The sequence below is a fragment of the Schistocerca gregaria genome, chromosome 8 (genome assembly GCF_023897955.1).
Source record: "Schistocerca gregaria isolate iqSchGreg1 chromosome 8, iqSchGreg1.2, whole genome shotgun sequence".
Lineage (NCBI taxonomy): Eukaryota > Metazoa > Arthropoda > Insecta > Orthoptera > Acrididae > Schistocerca > Schistocerca gregaria.
In genome coordinates this window covers 289648195-289671706 of record NC_064927.1, presented here as the reverse complement: position 1 = coordinate 289671706, position 23512 = coordinate 289648195, and the positions used below count along the sequence as shown (strand labels likewise).

The 23512-nt window shown below is 44.9% G+C and overlaps 1 protein-coding gene across 1 annotated transcript in view; it reads right to left on the bottom strand.

The window, feature by feature from the left end:
• The window catches only part of LOC126284425 (endocuticle structural glycoprotein SgAbd-5-like), a 44452-nt gene that overhangs the window by 4285 nt on the left and 16655 nt on the right, over positions 1 to 23512 (bottom strand). Inside the window, exon 2 of the mRNA XM_049983343.1 lies at positions 14363 to 14484. Within this exon, the coding sequence (XP_049839300.1) occupies positions 14363 to 14484 (122 nt within the window). The remainder of the gene's footprint in view (positions 1 to 14362; positions 14485 to 23512) is intronic.

Genomic DNA, 23512 nt, shown 5'->3' with positions numbered 1-23512 from the left:
TGGTAAGACAGTGATTTAGCAACCAGATTTTAAATTGTAAGACATTTCCATGGGCAGATGTGGACTCTGATCACAATCTATTGGTTGTGAACTGTAGACTAAAACTGAAGAAACTGCAAAAAGGTGGGAATTTAAGGAGTTGGGACATGGATAAACTGAAAGAACCAGAGGTTGTACAGAGTTTCAGGAAGAGCATAACGGAACAATTGACAGGAATGGGGGAAAGAAATACAGTAGAAGAAGAATGGGTAGCATTGAGGGATGAAATAGTGAAGGCAGCAGAGGTTCAAGTAGGTAAAAAAGACAAGGGCTAGTACAACTCCTTGGGTTACAGAAGAGATACTGAATTTAATTGATGAAAGGATAAAATATAAAAATGCAGTAAATGAAGCAGGCAAAAAGGAATACAAACTTCTCAAAAACAAGATCGACATGAAGTGCAAAATGGCTAAGCAGGGATGGCTAGAAGACAAATGTAAGGATGTAGAGGGTTATCTCACTCGGGGTAAGATAGATACTTCCTACAGGAAAATTAAAGACACCTTTGGAGAACAGATAACCACTTGTATGAATATCAAGAGCTCAGATGGAAACCCAGTTCTAAGCAAAGAAGGGAAAGCAGAAAGGTGGAGGGAGTATATAGAGGACCTACATAAGGACAATGTACTTGAGGACAATATTATGGAAATGGAAGAGGATGTCGATGAACGTGAAATGGGAGATACGATACTGCGTGAAGAGTTTGACAAAGCACTGAAAGACATGAGACGAAACAAGGCCCCAGGAGTAGACAACATTCCATTAGAACTACTTACGGCCTTGGGAGAGCCAGTCCTGACAAGACTCTACCATCTGGTGAGCAAGATGTATGAGACAGGCGAAATACCCTCAGACTTCAAGAAGAATATAATAATTCCAATCCCAAAGAAAGCAGGTGTTGACAGATGTGAAAATTACCAAACTATCAGTTTAATAAGTCACAACTGCAAAATATTAATGCGAGTTCTTTACAGACGAATGGAAAAACTAGTAGAAGCCGACCTCGGGGAAGATCAGTTTGGATTCCGTAGAAATGTTGGAACACGTGAGGCAATACTGACCCTACGACTTATCTTAGACGCTAGATTAAGGAAGGGCAAACCTACGTTTCTAGCATTTGTAGACTTAGAGAAAGCTTTTGACAATGTTGACTGGAATACTCTCTTTCAAATTCTGAAGGTGGCAGGGGTAAAATACAGGGAGCGAAAGGCTAATTACAATTTGTACAGAAACCAGATGGCAGTTATAAGAGTCGAGGGTCACGAAAGGGAAGCAGTGGTTTGGAAGGGTGTGAGACAGGCTTGTAGCCTATCCTCGATGTTATTCAATCTGTATATTGAGCAAGCAGTGAAGGAAACATAAGAAAAATTCCGAGTAGGTATTAAAATCCATGGTGAAGAAATAAAAACTTTGAGGTTCGCCAGTGACATTGTAATTCTGTCAGAGACAGCAAAGGACTTGGAAGAGCAGTTGAACGGAATGGACAGTGTCATGAAAGGAGGATATAAGATGACCATCAACAAAAGCAAAACGAGTATAATGGAATGTAGTCGAATTAAGTCGGGTGATGCTGAGGGAATTAGATTAGGAAGTGAGACACTTAAAGTAGTAAAGGAGTTTTTCTATTTGGGGAGCAAAATAACTGATGATGGTCGAAGTAGAGAGGATATAGAATGTAGACTGGCAATAGCAAGAAAAGCGTTTCTAAAGAAGAGTAATTTGTTAACATCAAGTATTGATTTAAGTGTCAGGAAGTCGTTTATGAAAGTATTTGTATGGAGCACAGCCCTGTATAGAAGTGCAACATGAACGATAACTAGTTTGGACAAGAAGAGAACAGAAGCTTTCGAAATGTGGTGCTACAGAAGAATGCTGAAGATTGGATGGGTAGATCATATAACTAATGAGGAAGTATTGAATAGGATTGGGGAGAAGAGATGTTTGTGGCACAACTTAACTAGAAGAAGGGATCGATTGTTAGGATGTATTCTGAGGCATCAAGGGATCACCAATTTAGTATTGGAGGGCAGTGTGGAGGGTAAAAATCGTAGAGGGAGACCAAGACATGAATACACTAAGCAGATCCAGAAGGATGTAGGTTGCAGTAGGTACTGGGAGATGAAGAAGCTTGCACAGGATAGAGTAGCATGGAGAGCTGCATCAAACCATTCTCAGGACTGAAGACCACAACAACAACAATAAAAGTACTGGAACATTTTGGGAACAGTATTTTAATGCATTAATTGTGGTGTCTCAGTTTTGGCATTTCTCCATGTGAAATTTACTTGGGTGGACTTATCTGCTATTTTCCCTGCAATCATATAGATTTATAAAAATTGATGTATATATGTGTATGTGTATTTCCCACATCTCTTCCTAAAACATGGGGTCTACATCAACCAAGTTTAGGGCGTCTTCTTAAGGTATCTGGGAAGAAACTGTGGGTGTAGGAAGCATAGGGATGGGGATGGGGATGGGGCAAACTAATGTTGCTAACACCTGACATTTAGGCTGCACCTCATGACAGGTATGTTGTGTGGGCAGTATTGGAATAAAGTTTACAGGTAACCTTATGAAAGGCAACAGCTTAGCAGAGGGTGGAAAATTATATAGATAGAGAGAAGAGAGAGGAGGTAATGAACAAAGAAACAGTGGAGGAGGACATCGGCAACTAGGAGGAGATGGATGGAGACAGGAGGAGGAGGTCAGACAGAGAGGAGGGAAGATTAGATGGACAGATAAAAGTGGGGGGATGAGATGGACAGATAGAGGGGGAGAGAGAAGAAGAAGGACACGAAGGGAACTGACAGAAAGAGGGGTAAAGGAAGATGGCCACGAAGAGGGAGAGGATAAAATGGTGAGAGGGGAGAGGAGGAGCTCGACAGAGAGAGAGAGAGGCAGGAGGAGATGGAAAAAGAGGTGGGATGAGAAGGACTGAGGCAGGGGAGACGAGGAGAAGGCAGAGAAGACAGAGGAGGAGATGAACAGAGAGGGAGTGGGTGCGAGATTCTCCCAAGACAGAGTTATGGCAGGTGGACTGAGAGAGCGGGAGGAGGCGAAAGAGGGAGGGGGTGAAGGATGAGATGGAAACAGATAGGAGTGAGAAGAGGTGGACAGAGAGAGGGGGGCAGGAAGAGGTAATAGATGGGCAAAAAGAGGAAAGTGGAGGAGAAGATGCACGAAAACTTCAATGAGGCGCCAAACAATCTGAAGTGGGCATGCATATTCAAATACAGAGATACCTTATGTTAACAGGCAGATTCAGCGCTGCGGTCGGCAACGACAATATAAGAGAACATGTGTCTGGTGCAGTTGTTAGATCGCTTACTGCTGCAGCAATGGCAGGTTATCAAAATTTAGCCGCTTGGAGTGGCCACGTAGTTTGAAGCGTCAAGTCACGGATGCGTGGTCCGTATCGGCGGAGATTCGTGTCCTCCCTCGGGAATGGATATGTATGTTGTTCTTAGCATAAGTTAGTTTAAATAGTGTGTACGTACACGGACCGATGACCTCAGCAATTTGGTCTCTTAGGAAGTCACACACATTTGAACATTTATCAAGATTTAAGTGAATTTGAACGTGGTGTTACAGTCGGCTCACGAGCGATGGGAGTGCGTACCTTACCAGGTTACCTTAATAGCTATCATCACTTGCTCAGTCGAAGAGATATTTTTCACATTAGCGAAGATGAACCAATGGTCATAGCTCCTCAGGTATGCAATTTAGAGCCCACGTTTATTGGACATTTTTTTTCTCGTTTTTGTCCACACTACAAGCACTGAAAGTTACCAGTCCTAACATCGTCACGGAATCACCCCGTGTATGCGTACATTTACAGACGCCCGCGCCTGTAACTTTGACGCTCTGTAGTCTCGTTGGATGTCGTTTCCGGACATGGTTTCCTATTCAAAATACGATGTACTTACTCCCCTCCTTGAAGTCTGTAACGGGAATTTCCGGCCACCCTGTGTATACGAGGGTTGGAACTTACGTAGTGGCAACTATTTATTCAAAACCGATACAGAAGAGTTACATGTTTGCACCTGTTACTGTCCTTCAAATTAGTCACCAGCATTGTGTAGAACCCGTTGCCAGCGATGTGGGAGGCGTAGTATTCTGTTAGCAGAGCCTGTTCTGTGGATGCTGCGAATGGAGCGGTCTACAGCTTGTTGAATCTCTGGAACAGTTCTGAAGAGAAACCCACGAAGTAGATCCTTCATCTTCAGAATAAAATCAAAGTCACAACGACGTAAGTCCGGGGAGTAAGGTGAATGGTACAGTACTTCCCTGCGCATCGACCGAACAGAGCAACCAAAACTTGCGCTGTATGCGCCCGCGCATTGTCGTGCAAAATGATGGGTGGGTTGCATAGAAAGTCTCGCCGCTTCTTTCGCAAAACTGGTCACAGGTGATGCTCCAAAAACGAACAGTAATACTGTGCGTTGAAGGTGGCATTCGCTTCAGAACTGTTCCAGAGATTCGACAAGCAGTAGACCGCTCCATTCGCACCATCAACAGAACTGGCTCTGCTAACGGTATACTACGACTTCCACGTCGCTGGCATTGGGTTCTACACAACGCTGCTGACTACTCTGAAGGAGAGAAACAGGAGCAAACATGTAACTCTTTTGTATCAGTTGTGAATGAATAGTTGCCACTAGTTAAGTTCCAAACCTCACATACAAAAATAGAAGCACTCTAAAGGCATAGTTGGGCTTCGATTTACACACAGCATGTATGTAAGTTAAGTATTTAGAGATGCAATTCTTTGTGGACAGGAAGAAAGGCCACCAGAATGTGTCAGTGTTGTCCATATTTAGAATTGTTACAAGGCCTGCTAGGATATGTAAGGAGTATGGAGAGCGCCAGACGCTGAGTGATCACTATGTTGGATGTGAAGATGCCATCTATTGGAGCTAGACAGCGTTACTAGCATCTGTCAGAGTTTGACAGGGATCAAATAGTGGGTCTCTGTATGGTAGGTGGTCGAATCGCACATTATGCGGATTTGTGAGGCATTCTGATGTGACAGTGGTGCCATGTGTATGGAAATGTGAGGTCAGTGGATACCTGTTTCATCGTCCCAGTCGCTCACGTCTTACTACCTCGTGGGATAATCGCCAAATTGTACGTCAACGCCTCGACACCTATGCCTGTCATCCCACAATAAGTAATGGACTCCCTGACATATTATGTGTCATGCCACACCGCTGGTCGGAGACTAGCAGCAGCTGGTCAAGGTAATTACAGTCACATCTGCTGTCGTTAGTACCGTAACAGCGCCGGCTGCCCTTTTAGAAGATACCGTAGCTAGAAATTATGGTCTGCTACTGAGTGGAGTAGCACGTTTTACAGCGATTAACCATAGTTCTATACAATCCCAGATATGCATCGTCAGTAAGTAGCTGTCGACCTAGCGAGAGGTCCCATATTTTCAGTATTTTGAAGAGGCACAGTAGTGATATTCCTTGCGTCAAGTCGTAGGCATCCATCGGGTATAGCCTCAGGTGATGGCAGGTTGTTACTGAAGTAAGTCTGAAGGCAAAATGGTCTGTCACGGTCCACCTGCGTTAAGAAGTGTTACCTCTCGGGCGACTGTATCATGATGTTTTTTTTTCCAACAGTATAATTCTCGTGTACACACGGTATGTGTCTCTGTGAACTATATAGGTGATGTTGCGATAGTCCCATGGCCAGCAAGATCCCCAGTTCTGTCACTGTTAGATTGGATTGGATTGTTTGTGGGAAGAGACCAAACAGCGAGGTCATCGGTCTCATCGGAGTAGGGAAGGAAGTCGGCCGTGCCCTTTCAGAAGAACCATCCCAGCATTTGCCTTGAGCGATTTAGGGAAATCACGGAAAATCTAAATCAGGATGGCCGGACGCGGGATCACCGTTAGAATGTGTGAGGGACCAAGTCCACTCTGTCCCAGTACCACATTCAGAGTATCAAGGACTAATTACAAAAACTGTCGGACAGCTTGATTCAGAAGGCGATATATCTACTTTATGACACCCTCCTCAACTGGGTCACTGCATATATCCACCAGAGAGATTGAAATGTCATAGTGATAAGTCGGTTCATAAAGTTGTTGTTGTTGTTGTGGTCTTCAGTCCTGAGACTGGTTTGATGCAGCTCTCCATGCTACTCTATCCTGTGCAAGCTTCTTCATCTCCCAGTACATACTGCAACCTACATCCATCGGAATCTGCTTAGTGTAGTCATCTCTTGGTCTCCCTCTATGATTTTTACCCTCCACGCTGCCCTCCAATATTAAATTGGTGATCCCTTGATGCCTCAGAACACGTCCTACCAACCGATTCCTTCTTCTGGTCAAGTTGTGCCACAAACTTCTCTTCTCCCCAATCCGATTCAATACTTCCTCATTAGTTATGTGATCTACCCATCTAATCTTCGGCATTCTCCTGTACCACAACATTTCGAAAGCTTCTATTCTCTTCTTGTCCAAACTATTTATCGTCCATGATTCACTTCCATACATGGCTACACTCCATACAAATACTTTCAGAAATGACTTCTTGACACTTAAATCTATACTCGATGTTAACAAACTTCTCTTCCTCACAAAGGTTTTTCCTTGCCATTGCCAGTCTACATTTTATATCCTCTCTACTTCGACCATCATCAGTTATTTTGCTCCCCAAATAGAAAAACTCCTTTACTACTTTAAGTGTCTCACTTCCTAATCTAATTCCCTCAGCATCACCCGACTTAATTCGACTACATTCCATTATACTCGTTTTGCTTTTGTTGATGTTCATCTTATACCCTCCTTTCAAGACATTGTCGATTCCGATCAACTGCTCTTCCAAGTCCTTTGCTGCCTCTGACAGAATTACAGTGGCATCGGCAAACCTTAATGTTTTTATTTCTTCTCGACGTATTTTAATGCCTACTCCGAACTTTTCTTTTGCTTCCTTTACTGCCTGCTCAATATACAGATTGCACAGCATCGGGGATAGGCTACAACCCTGTCTCACTCCCTTCCCAACCACTTCTTCCCCTTCATGTCCCTCGACTCATAACTGCCTTCTGGTTTCTGTACAAATTGTAAATAGCCTTTCGCTCCCTGTATTTTACCACTGCCACCTTCAGAATTTGAAAGAGAGTATTCCAATCAACATTGTCAAAAGCTTTCTCTAAGTCTACAAATGCTAGAAACGTAGGGTTGCCCTTCTTTAATCTAGCTTCTAAGATAAGTCGTAGGGTCAGTATTGCCTCACGTGTTCCAACATTTCTACGGTATTCAAACTGATCTTCCCCGAGGTCGGCTTCTACTAGTTTTTCCATTTGTCTGTAAAGAACTCGCGTTAGTATTTTGCAGCTGTGACTTATTAAAGTGATAGTTCGGTAATTTTCACATCTGTCAACACCTGCTTTCTTTGGGATTGGAATTATTATATTCTTCTTGAAGTCTGAGGGTATTTCGCCTGTCTCATACATCTTGCTCACCAGATGGTAGAGTCTTGTCAGGACTGGCTCTCCCTAGGCCGTCAGTAGTTCCAATGGAATGTTGTCTACTCCAGGAGCCTTGTTTCGACTCAGGTCTTTCAGTGCTCTGTCAAACTCTTCACGCAGTATCGTATCTCCCATTTCATGTTCATCGACATCCTCTTCCGTTTCCATAATATTGTTCTCAAGTACATCGCCCTTGTATAGACCTTCTATATACTCCTTCCACCTTTCTGCTTTCCCTTCTTTGGTTAGAACTGGGTTTCCATCTGAGCTCTTAATATTCATACAAGTGGTCCTCTTTTCTCCAAAGGTGTCTTTAATTTTCCTGTAGGCAGTATCTATCTTACCCCTAGTGAGATAACCCTCTACATCCTTACATTTGTCCTCTAGCCATCCCTGCTTAGCCTTTTTGCACTTCCTGTCGATGTCATTGTTGGGACGTTTGTATTCCTCTTTGCCTGCTCCCTTACTGCACTTTTATATTTTCTCCTTTCATCAATTAAATTCAATATTTATTCTGTTACCCAAGGATTTCTACTAGCCCTCGTCTTTTTACCTACTTGATCCTCTGCTGCCTTCACTACTTCATCCCTCAAAGCTACCCATTCTTCTTCGATTGTATTTCTTTCCCCCATTCCTGTCAATTGCTCCCGTATGCTCTCCTTGAAACTCCGTACAACCTCTGGTTCTTTTAGTTTATCCAGGTCCCATCTCCTTAAATTCCCACCTTTTTGCAGTTTCTTCAGTTTTAATCTACAGTTCATAACCAATAGATTGTGGTCAGAGTCCACACCTGCCCCTGTAAATGTCTTACAATTTAAAACCTGGTTCCTAAATCTCTGTCTTACCATTATATAATCTATTTGAAACCTGTCATTATCTCCCGGCTTCTTCCATGTATACAGCCATCTTTTATGATTCTTGAACCAGTTGTTAGCTATGATTAACTTGTGCTCTGTGCAAAATTCTACCAGGCGGCTTCCTCTTTCATTTCTTTGCCCCAGCCCATATTCACCTACTACGTTTCCCTCTCTCCCTTTTCCTACTACCGAATTCCAGTCACCTATGACTATTAAATTTTCGTCACCCTTCACTATCTGAATAATCTCTTGTATTTGATCATACATTTCTTCAATTTCTTCGTCATCTGCAGAGCTAGTTGGCATATAAACTTGTATTACTGTAGTAGGTGTGGGCTTCGTGTCTATCTTGGTCACAATAATGCGTTCACTATGTTGTTTGTAGTAGCTTACCCGCATTCCTATTTTCCTACTCATTATTAAACCTACTCCTGCATTACCCCTATTTGAATTTGTGTTTATAACCCTGTGGTCACCTGATCAGAAGTCTTGTTCCTCCTGCCACCGAACTTCACTAACTTTAACCTATCCATTTCCCTTTTTAAATTTTCTAACCTACCTGCCCGATTAAGGGATCTGACATTCCACGCTCCGACCCGTAGAACGCCAGTTTTCTTTCTCCATGTAACGACATCCTCTTGAGTAGTCCCCGCCCGGAGATCCGAATGGGGGACTATTTTACCTCCGGAATATGTTACCCAAGAGGACGCCATCATCTGTTGAACGCGTTTTCTTTCTCCTGATAACAACGTACTCCTGAGTAGTCCCTGCCGGAAATCCAAATGGGGGACTATTTTACCTCTGGAATGTCATCATTTAACCATACAGTGCATGCTCTTGGGAAAAATTACGGCTGTAGTTTCCCCTTGCTTTCAGCCGTTCGCAGTACCAGCACAGCAAGGCTGTTACAAGGCCAGATCAGTCAATCATCTAGACTGTTGCCCCTGCAACTACTGACAAGGCTGCTGCCCCTCTTCAGGAACCACACGTTTGTCTGGCCTCTCAACAGATACCCCTCCGTTGTGGTTGCACCTACGGTACGGCTATCTGTATCGCTGAGGCACGCAAGCCTCCCCACCAATGGCAAGATCCATGGTTCATGGGGGGGGGGGGGGGGTTCATACAGTTAAGTTCATTAAAAAAAGCCATTGACTTTGTGATCACTGGTAGAATATCAGTTACTCTCTGAGCCCACGAGCTTTCGTTTCCTTGCTGTATGTGTGTGTGTGTGTGTGTGTGTGTGTGTGTGTGTGTGTGTGTGTGTGTGTGTGCGTGTGCGCGCGCGTGCGGGTGCGTGTATATTCGTGTGTTTGTGCCTTTGTAAAGAGAGACAGCCGTGCAGAATGAGGAACTGTCGAACGGTTCCTTGAGCAAACGGACGTCTCGCCGTTTCGTTACGTAACGTGGTGTGGATGTGGGTCGCAGGTAACACTGAAAGCAGATGCTCTGGCCGTGAGGTGAATCGTAGCGGAGCAGCACTGAAACTGCGCCTTAACGGCGTCGAGTGGCGTGACGGGAAGGTGAGAGGAGCGCAAGTGTTGCGAAACGGAATATAGAGAAGGCTACGGAACCACTGCCATCCAGAAAGCTGGTTCTGAACGACGAGCCATTCAGAAGCGTCAGCTTTGCTGTAGAATAAACTCTGAAATGAGCCTTACATCTACATCTACATGACTACTCTGCAATTCACATTTAAGTGCTTGGCAGAGGGTTCATCGAACCACAATCATACTATCTCTCTACTATTCCACTCCCGAACAGCGAGAGGGAAAAACGAACACCTAAATCTTTCTGTTCGAGCTCTGATTTCTCTTATTTTATTTTGATGATCATTCCTACCTATGTAGGTTGGGCTCAACAAAATATTTTCGCATTCGGAAGAGAAAGTTGGTGACTGAAATTTCGTAAAAAGGTCTCGCCGCGACGAAAAACGTCTATGCTGTAATGACTTCCATCCCAACTCGTGTATCATATCTGCCACACTCTCTCCCCTATAACGCGATAATACAAAACGAGCTGCACTTTTTTGCACCCTTTCGATGTCCTCCGTCAATCCCACCTGGTAAGGATCCCACACCGCGCAACAATATTCTAACAGAGGACGAACGAGTGTAGTGTAAGCTGTCTCTTTAGTGGACTTATTGCATCTTCTAAGTTTCCTGCCAATGAAACGCAACCTTTGGCTCGCCTTCCCGACAATATTATCTATGTGGTCCTTCAAACTGAAGTTGTTCGTAATTTTAACACCCAGGTACTTAGTTGAATTGACAGCCTTGAGAATTGTACTATTTATCGAGTAATCGAATTCCAACGGATTTCTTTTGGAACTCATGTGGATCATCTCACGCTTTTCGTTATTTAGCGTCAACTGCCACCTGACGCACCATACAGCAATCTTTTCTAAATCGCTTTGCAGCTGATACTGGTCTTTGGATGACCTTACTAGACGGTAAATTACAGCATCATCTGCGAACAGTCTAAGAGAACTGCTCAGATTGTCACCCAGGTCATTTATATAGATCAGGAACAGTAGAGGTCCCAGGACGCTTCCCTGGGGAACACCTGATATCCCTTCAGTTTTACTCAATGATTTGCCGTCAATTACTACGAACTGCGACCTTCCTGACAGGAAATCACGAATCCAGTCGCACAACTGAGACGATACCCCATAGCTCCGCAGCTTGATTAGAAGTCGCTTGTGAGGAACGGTGTCAAAAGCTTTCCGGAAATCTAGAAATACGGAATCAACTTGAGATCCCCTGTCGATAGCGGCCATTACTTCATGCGAATAAAGAGCTAGCTGCGTTGCACAAGAGCGATGTTTTCTGAAGCCATGCTGATTACGTGTCAATAGATCGTTCCCTTCGAGGTGATTCATAATGTCTGAATACAGTATATGCTCCAAAAGCCTACTGCAAACCGACGTCAATGATATAGGTCTGTGGACCTGAAGACTTGCCCGTATCAAGCGATTTGAGTTGCTTCGCAACCCCTAAGGTATCTACTTCTAAGAAACTCATGCTAGTAGATGTTCGTGTTTCAAATTCTGGAATATTCCATTCGTCTTCCCTGGTGAAGGAATTTCGGAAAACTGCGTTCAATAACTCCGCTTTAGCGGCACAGTCGTCGATAACAGTACCATCGGCACTGCGCAGCGAAGGTATTGACTGCGTCTTGCCGCTTGTGTACTTTACATACGACCAGAGTTTCTTCGGATTTTCTACCAAATTTCGAGACAATGTTTCGTTGTGGAACCTATTAAAGGCATCTCGCATCGAAGTACGTGCCAAATTTCGCGCGTCTGTAAATTTTAGCCCATCTTCGGGATTTCGCGTTCTTCTGAACTTCGCATGCTTTTTCCGTTGCCTCTGCAACAGCGTTCGGACCTTTTTTGTGTACCACGGGGGATCCGTTCCATCTCTTACCAATTTATGAGGTATGAATCTCTCAATTGCTGTTGCTACTTTATCTTTGAATTTGAGCCACATCTCGTCTACATTTGCATAGTCAGTTCGGAATGAATGGATATTGTCTCTTAGGAAGGCTTCTAGTGACACTTTATCCGCTTTTTTAAATAAAATTGTTTTGCGTTTGTTTCTGATGGATTTGGAAGAAATGGTTTTGAGCCACCTACAATGACCTTGTGATCACTAATCCCTGTATCAGTCATGATGCTCTCTATCAGCTCTGGATTGTTTGTGGCCAAGAGGTCAAGTGTGTTTTCGCAACCATTTACAATTCGCGTGGCTTCGTGGACTAACTGCTCGAAATAATTTTCGGAGAATGCATTTAGGACAATCCCGGAAGACGTTTTCTGCCTACCACCGGTTTTGAACAAGTATTTTTGCCAACATACCGAGGGTAGGTTGAAGTCCCCATCAACTATAACCGTATGAGTGGGGTATTTATTTGTTACGAGACTCAAACTTTCTCTGAACGGTTCCGCAGCTGTATCATCGGAGTCTGGGGGTCGGTAGAAGGAGCCAATTATTAACTTAATTCGGCTGTTAAGTATAACCTCCACCCACACCAATTCGCACAGAGTATCTCTTTCGACTTCACTACAAGATAAACCACTACTGACAGACACAAACACTCCACCACCAATTCTGCCTAATCTATCTTTCCTGAACACCGTCTGAGACTTCGTAAAAATTTCTGCAGAACTTATTTCAGGCCTTAGCCAGCTTTCTGTACCTATAACGATATCAGCTTCTGTGCTTTCTATTAGCGCTTGAAGCTCAGGGACTTTTCCAGCGCAACTACAACAATTTACAACTATAATTCCGACTTTTCCTTGATCCAAGCACGTCCTGTAATTGCCCAGCACTCTTTGACATTGCAGCCCATCCCGCACTTTCCCGAGGCCTTCTAACCTAAAAAACCGCCCAGTCCACGCCACACAGCCTCCGCTACCCGTGTAGCCGCCAGCTGAGTGTAGTGAACTCCTGACCTATTCAGCGGAATCCGAAACCCCACCACCCTATGGCGCAAGTCAAGGAATCTGCAGCCAATACGGTCGCAAAACCGTCTGAGCCTCTGCTTCAGACCCTCCACCCGGCTCTGCACCAAAGGTCCGCAGTCGGTTCTGTCAACGATGCTGCAGATGGTCAGCTCTGCCTTCATCTCGTAAGCAAGACCGGCAGCCTTCACCAAATCAGATAGCCGCTGGAATCCAGAGAGAATTTCCTCAGATCCAAAGCGACACACGTCATTAGTGCCAACATGTGCCACCACCTGCAGCTGGCTGCACCCTGTGCTCTTCATGGAATCCGGAAGGACCCTTTTCACATCAGGAATGACTCCTCCCGGAATGCACACGGAGTGCACACTGGATTTCTTCCGCTCCTTAGCCGCCGTATCCCTAAGGGGCCCCATTACGCGCCTAACATTGGAGCTCCCAACTACCAGTAAGCCCACCCTCTGCGATTGCCCGGACCTTGAAGGCTGAGAATGATCCTCTGAAACAGGACAGGCAGCTGCATCTGGCTCAACCAGAGACAGTGCCTGAAACCGGTTTGTCAGACGCACCGGGGAGGCTTTCTGATCAGCCTCCGGGGACGCCTTTCGCTGCCTGCCACGCCTTGGAACGACCTCCCAATCAACCACAGGCGAGGGCTCAGCCCCACTGCGGGCAGCAACCGGGGCAAGTAAGTGTCAGTGACTGGTACAGGAATAAAAATACACAGCAACGTGAGAATTTATCCCAGCATGACCAGGAATGCCAAGACATCACATATGTTTTCGGAGAGCAATTTAAGCTACGCAGACAAGTTTCATAGGAAACTGGTTCTCAGCTGTACTAAAATTTATGATGCTCTCTTATGAAACTGGGCTGTTGTTTTCGGCGTTGAGTTCGCATCAAAAGTATAACACTTAGGTCAGTGGTAGAGGTCATCAGAAAGAAGTAACTGTGTCCATGTCAAGTAGCGACTCAACCATTAATTGACTATTAACGTATGGGAACGAGTGGTGGAATGTGGGAATGAGTGGCATATTGGCGAAGAAGAGGCATCGTAATTACGTATGCACCAAAAAATCGGAAAGGACAACATTTCGCAAAATAACATGGAATAGAGTTTTATGCAAAGGTCTCAGCGTAATCAGAGACAGCTCACTGGAGAACAGGTCGATGCAGCCACATGTAATTAGTCTGGTAAAGGAGAGATAGCTAGAGGAGACGGCAAATACTGTAAAATTGTAATATTTTTTATTGGGATATTGTTTGTGGTTGATATGCAGGGTTTGACGAGAGTGAAAGAAATGGATAATAACGTAGACAAGAAAAAATTTAGAGGTTTGAGAATAAAAAGTTTCACTCTCATTTCGATCTCTTTCCCACCTCTACTTGTAACGGGTGGTCACATACGCTGGAGCGATCACCTTATTGAACTGTGATGTTTTACCGGGCAAGTGAAAATTTGCCACTTACAACCGCAATGACCATTTTAAAATATCTTTAGCGTCTGAAATAATGTATAAGTACCTCCAGCGCCAGGGGCTAAGGCCGTTGAAGTCGTTCTCCTGTTGGATGATGGTAGCGTCCTTGGCGTTAATTTGCGGTGGCGCTCCCAAGACGCTACACCACATAGCAGCTATCAGCATCAACTGGAAACAATAATAATAATTTGCTTGGATCATATGATTTAAAAACAAGCATTTCTAAATAATTGGATCATGATAGGTTTGATAATAGTAATAATAATAATAATAATAATAATAATAATAATAATATCAGTCCATACATATTATGAAAAATGTGTGTGTGTGTGTGTGTGTGTGTGTGTGTGTGTGTGTGTGTGTGTGTCATGTTCCACATCTCCAAGTTGTGAAGTGTCGTGGACATCCAGCCATTTAGCCACTATGGCAGTTTCACTGTCCTTCTACCTCATTCTGTAGATGTTCACGACTGTATCACGTGTACATTCGACCAGATTCGTCGTTTTCGAGATACTAATTCACGGCTTTGCGTGATAATAATCTGCCCTATGTCAATGTCACTTATCTCATTGGATATCCCGTTTGCAGCCCTGATTATCGCCAGAGAGATCCCTCGTCCGTGTCTACTCCCTTTATATAATTTCGTTACCTCGTCATGTGCCCGCAACCCCAACAAAAGGCACCCAACGTCGCGGTAGCCACTGGTCATAATGATTTGGCTTATTAGTGCATCCACACCACTATATATTCAGATATTTATAAATCATTAGAGTGCCTCATCATCAACCATCGTAATCGAACTACTGATGGGCGAGAGGGGCCATAGGTAAATAGCTATTAATAATAACAATACCAGTAATGCTAATAACCAGAAGAACAATAATAATAACAATAATACCAATAAGTCTTTCGAGATGAGACAGGCTACACATTTCATTCAAGCGATTACCTCACTTTTTTGGATTTGGCAAATGAAATGTGTTACATGTACCCTACGTCATCCTCTCCCTGCCGAACGTTACACTGCATGATGAAGAATCAAGCAATATGACAAAACAAGAGGTAGCTATTTTAAATGATTCAAAATCGATTAACGAACAGTTCCAAGCTGGAAAACAAACTGTTTTGCACTTTATGTGAATCTCTGTGTCATAGCCGTTTTCCCCCGGGAGCCGGTGACGGGCAAATAAAAATTACTGAATTTTCGTGGGAGTCTGCTGTGTGTACGTTCTGTACTCATAGTTTCTAGGTACTGAAAACTCGAGCAAAACTAGCAAAACCCCAGAGGAAGATGACGATGTTTGGTTTGTGGGGCGCTCAACTGCGCGGTTATCAGCGCCCTTACAATTCCCAACCTTTGCTCAGTCCAATCTCACAACTTTCATGAATGATGATGAAATGATGAGAACAACACAAACAGCCAGCCATCTAGAGGCAGGTGAAAATCCCTGACCCCGCCGGGAATCGAACTCGGAACCCCGTGTACGTGGAGCGAGAACGCGACCGCGAGACCACGAGCTACGCCAGAGGAAGAGGCTCCACTGGAGATGTCCTGATGATGTTTACGGCCTAGCCGAATTTATTCCAAAAAACAGTCACGATATTTTCCTACTCATTTACTGAACTTAGTGTCTTGGGGGCGGAGGTTGGAGGGTGGGGGGGTGGGGGTGGGAGGAGAAGTAACGGGCCACAGGGAGAGATTATATGCAAAATTCACAAGGACGTATACAAAATTACCTTCAGAATGAAATTTTCACTCTACAGCGGAGTGTGCGCTGATATGAGCCGGCCGTGCGTTTCTAGGCGCTGCAGTGTGGAGCCGCGAGGCCGCTGCGGTCGCAGGTTCGAATCATGCCTCGGGCATGGATGTGTGTGATGTCCTTAGGTTAGTTAGGTTTAACTAGTTCTAAGTTCTAGGGGACTAATGACCTCAGATGTTGAATCCCATAGTGCTCCGAGCCATTTTTTGTGCTGATATGAAACTTCCTGCCAGATTAAAACTAAGTGCCGGACCGAGACTTGAACTCGGGATCTTTGCCTTTCGCGGGCAAGTGCTCTACCAACTGAGCTATCCAAGCACCCATGGAAGCCCAACGGAATATCCCATAAAACATTTTAACCATCGACCTGGGGGAACATCATTCGTCCTGCCACGCGACATGTTTCCAAAGAACTGCGGCTCAGTTTCCATGATCCCATGTCCACTTAAATCGTAAAGAACCGAGTCGTTGGGTCAACATGCGAACATGTTTGGTACGTCTCCTGCGGAACTCCATGGTTAACAATGGGCACTAAACGGTCTGCTTCGAAACGACAACAGGCCCAGATCAATGCACCGCTTAGCTCAGTCTCTACTGCCCGAGGTAATGTTGCGCTAGCCGTAGCTGACCGCCAGTCATCGTCTCATCCTGGAGTGTCAGCACCGCATAGCCACCATACCTCGACGACGCGCCACCGCGTCACTTCGCGTGAGCCAGACGTCGACTCTTGACCACTCTGCGCAACCTGGACGCTGTGCATCGACATCAGACTACGCCACACGATGACAGCACTCACCTACAGCTGCTGTAAGCCTGTTAGGACAGTAATGAGTTTACATGCACGCCGTCTGTCTTACTGCAGCCACCTTGCCCCATCGACGGTCTCCTGTAGCTCTCACCATCTCGTGGAACCCACAACACGGAGGTCAGAGAATCTATCGCCATTCCAACAACCCGAAGAATGGCTCTTCCATCTCCTGGAAGTGACCGATGCACTACCGATCACTAAAGCTCACATTTAAAAGGCTGTTTATTAATTTGCCTAATAGAAATAAAAATAATTGTCCATGTATTATAATAAATTACTACCTCCCAGACGACGCAGGATATTAGAAAACATCTTACATATTGACGTACGGAGATTTTATGCGACACTCTAAAATAAGCGATGAGTGCAAATTCGTACCAAGGCCAGGATTAGCATCTCAGCCTTGGTACAAATTTTTATTCGTCGCTTCAGTCTGGATGTATAGGGTGAACATTATTAAAATCGACAAACTGCATGGACGGATTCCTGACTGAAAATGGAGGAAGAAAGGTCTCATGTACGTGACCCGGAACGCTTCGTTTTCACGATATATAGCTCCGACGAATGACAGTTCCTCTGACCGCATGCCGTGTGTTCGTTGTACGTATGTTATCGGTGATAGGGATAGTACTGGTTGTCACGTAGGAGACACATTATCGTATTTTGCATTATACCACTTTAGCTTACCACTTGCTTGGAGCTTGTACTAGGGTCCCTCAGTATCCTGTAGAACCTGGTCCTCCAGATATTTGCCTGCCCCGTCTGCTGCCTTCCTGCACATTCATTTGTCTGAAGGGATCCACGATCACACAAACGCTCAAAAAAAGCTTTAAATGTTGTGTGATGTATTTGGTGTCAATGAGGGTACTTATTTTGTATAACAGTCCTGTTTCCTGACCGTTTCTATCTGCCTAGCCGCACACAAACACGATCTCGGCTTGCTCCCGACATGAATACCGGACCATTCTGCTGCTTACAATGCTCTGCATCAATCACAGAGCCTGCAACACACAAGGCACACACGGCACGTGCACAGAAGGACCGCCATTCGACAGTCTCATCTACCGTGGCAACGATACATTTCCGGACAAATGGTCAGAGGACCCATTTTCCTCCACAGTCACGAATCCGTCCCTGCAGTTTGAGACTTCAAAAGATCTCTGCAACCATACAGTTTCATTTCTCTAAGTAAGATTCAGGTTATTGTATATTTTTTCGGAGTTACTCCATTGTTCCACAGTTTTTGTTCTTTTTAGTTTACTTACGCTATCCACCACAGAAGACTACACATACGTCGTGTTACTTCCCTCCTCGCAACATAACATAAACAACATCAGAAAGTGCTACGAGTGTTGTATTGTTAAGGTCCGATCGGTCACGAATTTAAAGCCACAGTGAAAAGCCGATGAAGTTTTGCGCAGACGTGTTGTGCAGCCTTTCTAGTATGCCTCGCTATCGCGTCCCATCGCATTTTTCAGTTCTAAGCACACAGTGAGCAGGTACAGATGTTTAGGACGATAGAGTATCTCCCAAAGTATGAAGTGCGTACTGTCGTTCAGGTTTCTGCATGCTGAGGGGTACCGCCTGGTTTCTTGCAGCTCACATAACGTAATTATCATGTGTGGTAGCAAAGTGCGGCAGTGCTGCAGCAACTTAGAAGAAGGATTTACAAACGTTCATTATGCAGACGGTCAGGGAAGGAAGCAACTTATGATATTGTTCAGCTAGTGGATGAGGCGATTCGAGAAAATTGTCTACAGGAATTATATCAGGCAAGGATTCAGTATTCTTTTGGTCACGCAACTAAATTATTTTTTTTAAAGGATCATTACTATTGTTACTACTTCGTAAAACTGTAATACCGATTACGTAAGTTACAAAGAATAATATTTTTTCACAGATACTGGCATTAATGCGTGCTACGATGTGATGGAGACCACAACTTGTGACCGGAATGCATGGGCATGACGTTTCTCACGTAGTCCAGCCACTACACACATACTTTGCACTACGTACCTTGCAGCTGTGAAAGTAGAATTGATATGACGTATTCTTAAATATCTTATGAAACTACCTCATCCGACAATTCCGCGCAAAGTCTTTCAGTTTCTGCCAGTTCAGAACAAAGGTTTCCAGGAATCAAGTGATTTACAGACAGTATGTATAGCGCAGGGTGGGGATGAAGAAAGAGTCACTAGGGAGAGGAGTGGTGCAGAGGATGCATGTTTTAAAACAAATGACTATCCTCGGTGTGGATAATTAGCTTCCTTTCCTCAGAAGGAGTTGTAGGTGTTACCCGCAATTGACTGCGATTGCTTCATAATTCTGTGTAAAGGATATTAGGAATAAGCAATAGTAGTTTTGTCATTGACTCATTAGTTCGTGCCTTAATAAAAAAACCTGTAAAAACTAAATTACAATAATCTATACACATTTAAAAAATTAAAGTGTCCAAAGAAAGTTATTTTTCTTTCCTGAGTTTATTTGGGAACTATTGTTGGTGACGGTGGGGTAGGGGGTAATTTTTGCCGTTGGGCAAAAAATCTCCCAGGTAATGACATTAATCACTAAATCTGGGTTGTTTACGGACGTAAGGTAATGAGTAAAGGTGATGCTTGTCAACGGTGTTTCAGAGACTATGGACGAATGTGTCGACGGTGAGTCGGTTCAAGCGGATCGTTCTTGAACATCTTGTACCATGGCGCAGACAAGGATCCAAGGGACTTGCTTCCTAAAGCTTTGACTTCAACGAAGAACTTCAAGATGGGTTTTCGGAATTTTATGAAGAGCGAATTTGTTAGGTGAAAAATGTTTAAATCTCAATGGTAATTAGGTAGAGAAGCAATACAGAGATACAGAGTGAAATTTTTTCTATTAAAGGTGATTTAACAAGTACGGAATTTCATTTGTAGCTTAATAGAGATAATTTTGCAGTCTGTTACGAAAAATAGTTAGAATATAGTTTTAAAAACGTCTCAAGTTTTCTGGGGAGTCTGTAATGCAGTTCAAGTACATGATTACGCAGGAAATCGTCACTGAACAATAAACAGTAGTAGTCGGCTCTTGAGTTAATTGTGATTTCATGGACTGAATGCACCTGAGCCGGAGACGGAAGTAGCAGCCAGAGAGAGGCTGGTTATAGCTTGTCGTTATAGCCTCGTGAGACCTTCGCCTGCAGCAAGGTTACATCTGCAAGCAGCCGACGATTACCTGGTGTTAACGACCTCTCAACAAGGCACGAGAGCTGACAGTGCGTGTTTCGCGAGTTAACACAAGCAGTCTCTGATGTCATAAACGAGTTAGTCACCATTTTCTTCTTACGTTGGTGACAAATAACGTACTGGTATTTCCGAAAATTTTCTCACTTCTATTTACCGGAAAAACATGTTAGTCACAAAAAAACATACAGTAGTCACCCCCCTTAAAAGTAGGACGCTGGTTGTTTTGGAGTGCTTCAGAAGTGTCAGAACTCATACCAGGGTGTCATGAAACGTAGCTCACAGCAGTGAAGTGGTGTGTCTACCACTCGCATAAACTAAATGTAAGATCATAATGAGCTGATAATGCGCAGGGACCATAGAGAAGTCGCATAAATTTTCAATGACAATCGGTGAGTGAACATTGCAAAGTGGCATGGAAAGGACGTTTGAAGTTTGGTATGTCAGGAAAGAGTATTGTTCTTAACACATATGAACGTCTTCAGTGGGCCTACAGTCACAGAAATTGGATGTTTAGCTGCTTGGGATCGACTAGTTTGGTGCAACGGAACGCGATTTTTCCCCGTTTTATATCATGCAAGCCGTCGAGTGTAACGACGGCTGAATGGTTTTAATCCATAATATGCGAAAGGTGTAGCTCTGGCCGCGGTAGGTGGTTCCGTGATGTTTTTAGTAAGATTTTCATACGATGACTTGAGTTCATATGAGGGCTACTCAGGAAGTAAGATCCGGCATTTGCAAAATGGAAACGACCACGAAAATAAAAAATGTTTTATTTGCAACAGTTTGCTACACCTTCATAGTCGCCGCTCCGGCTTAAACATTCATCGTAGCGTTATACTAACATTCCAATACACCCCTCACGGAAGGCTGTCGCTTGTGCTTTCCGTCACTGCTCTATGCTGGTCTGCAGTTCATTGTCTGTGCCAGAAAGTTGTCTTCGTAGCCAGCGGTTCACGTGAGCAGAGATGAACGTCAGAGGGGGCCGAGTCTGGGCTACAAGGTGAGTGATAAAATACTTGCCATCTAAAATGCTGCAGGAGCGTCCTCATTACCCCTGCAGTGTGAGGCCGAGAATCGTACTCCAACAAATATAACTGTGAATTCGATTTTTAATCAAGTGTTATTTAAAGTTGTTTCTTTAAATAAAGGGTATCATTGAATAATGCTTCCTATATTTGCAAATATTACTGCTACAGATAGTACTACGTAATAAGTGTCATGAAGTAAAATATCAAGGGATGAATTTGCTAATACGAAATCTGTTATAAGTAAGGGAATACACAACACGTTACTTACGTGCGGTTGCATCAAATCAGGTGAAACCTCGCATGGGCACGCATACCTAGCGAGAGGCACAGTTGTAGACACATTTACGAGCTCACTGTGCGTTCAGAACTGAAAAAAGCGACGTGATGCAATTAACAGGCGTACTAGAAACACTGCCCAACACATACGTGCAAAGCTTCATCTGATGTTCAGTGTCGTTTCCATTTAGTGACCTATCGGACCTTACTTACCGAATAGTACACGAGAACAAAATAAATGCCCAGTCTTTGGAAGCGGTAACATCCATAAAGTATCTGGGTGTGACTATTCGAAATGATCTCAAATGGAATGATCAGACAAAACAAGTAACGGGCAAGCGAACTCTTAGATTGAGGTTTAATGGTAGAATCCTGAAGCGATGCAGTCCGTCAACAAAGGAAATTGCTTACAATAAGTTAGTTCGTCCAGTCTTAAGGTATTGTTCGTCTGTATGGGACACTTACCAGTTGGGTCAGATTCAAGAAAGTGAGAAGGTCCAAAGAAGAGCTGCAAGGTTCGTGACTGGTACATTTAGCCATCGCGAGAGCGTTAGAAATAGCACTGAAAGTTTTAAGTGGGACACACTTGCAGACAGACGATGCGCTAAACGGAAGGGGCTGCTCGCTAAATGCCGAAATGCAATCTTCGATGGGATCTAGAGCATATATTATCACCACCAGCTTTCAAATAGCTCAGTGATCACCATTCAAAAATAAGGGAAATTAGAGTCCGTAGTGAGGCGCTCAGACAGTCATTTTTCCCTCGCACGATCCGCGAGTGAAACAGTGGAGGAAGGGGGGGGGCGGGGGGGGGGATATGACTTTGGCGCGAATTGTGCCCTCCGCCACACACCGCCTGGTGGCTAGTGGAGTATGTATGTAGATGTAGATAGCTCTCGTACATTCAGATTACTGCTATGATGAACGAAGATGCTTTTTTCAACATACTCGGTGCTCTTTCTTCTACACTCCTGGAAATGGAAAAAAGAACACATTGACACCGGTGTGTCAGACCCACCATACTTGCTCCGGACACTGCGAGAGGGCTGTACAAGCAATGATCACACGCACGGCACAGCGGACACACCAGGAACCGCGGTGTTGGCCGTCGAATGGCGCTAGCTGCGCAGCATTTGTGCACCGCCGCCGTCAGTGTCAGCCAGTTTGCCATGGCATACGGAGCTCCATCGCAGTCTTTAACACTGGTAGCATGCCGCGACAGCGTGGACGTGAACCGTATGTGCAGTTGACGGACTTTGAGCGAGGGCGTATAGTGGGCATGCGGGAGGCCGGGTGGATGTACCGCCGAATTGCTCAACACGTGGGGCGTGAGGTCTCCACAGTACATCGATGTTGTCGCCAGTGGTCGGCGGAAGGTGCACGTGCCCGTCGACCTGGGACCGGACCGCAGCGACCCACGGATGCACGCCAAGACCGTAGGATCCTACGCAGTGCTTTAGGGGACCGCACCGCCACTTCCCAGCAAATTAGGGACACTGTTGCTCCTGGGGTATCGGCGAGGACTATTCGCAACCGTCTCCATGAAGCTGGGCTACGGTCCCGCACACCGTTAGGCCGTCTTCCGCTCACGCCCCAACATCGTGCAGCCCGCCTCCAGTGGTGTCGCGACAGGCGTGAATGGAGGGACGAATGGAGACGTGTCGTCTTCAGCGATGAGAGTCGCTTCTGCCTTGGTGCGAATGATGGTCGTATGCGTGTTTGGCGCCGTGTAGGTGAGCGCCACAATCAGGACTGCATACGACCGAGGCACACAGGGCCAACACCCGGCATCATGGTGTGGGGAGCGATCTCCTACACTGGCCGTACACCTCTGGTGATCGTCGAGGGGACACTGAATAGTGCACGGTACATCCAAACCGTCATCGAACCCATCGTTCTACCATTCCTAGACCGGCCCGGCAAGGGAACTTGCTGTTCCAACAGGACAATGCACGTCCGCATGTATCCCGTGCCACCCAACGTGCTCTAGAAGGTGTAAGTCAACTACCCTGGCCAGCAAGATCTCCGGATCTGTCCCCCATTGAGCATGTTGGGGACTGGATGAAGCGTCGTCTCACGCGGTCTGCACGTCCAGCACGAACG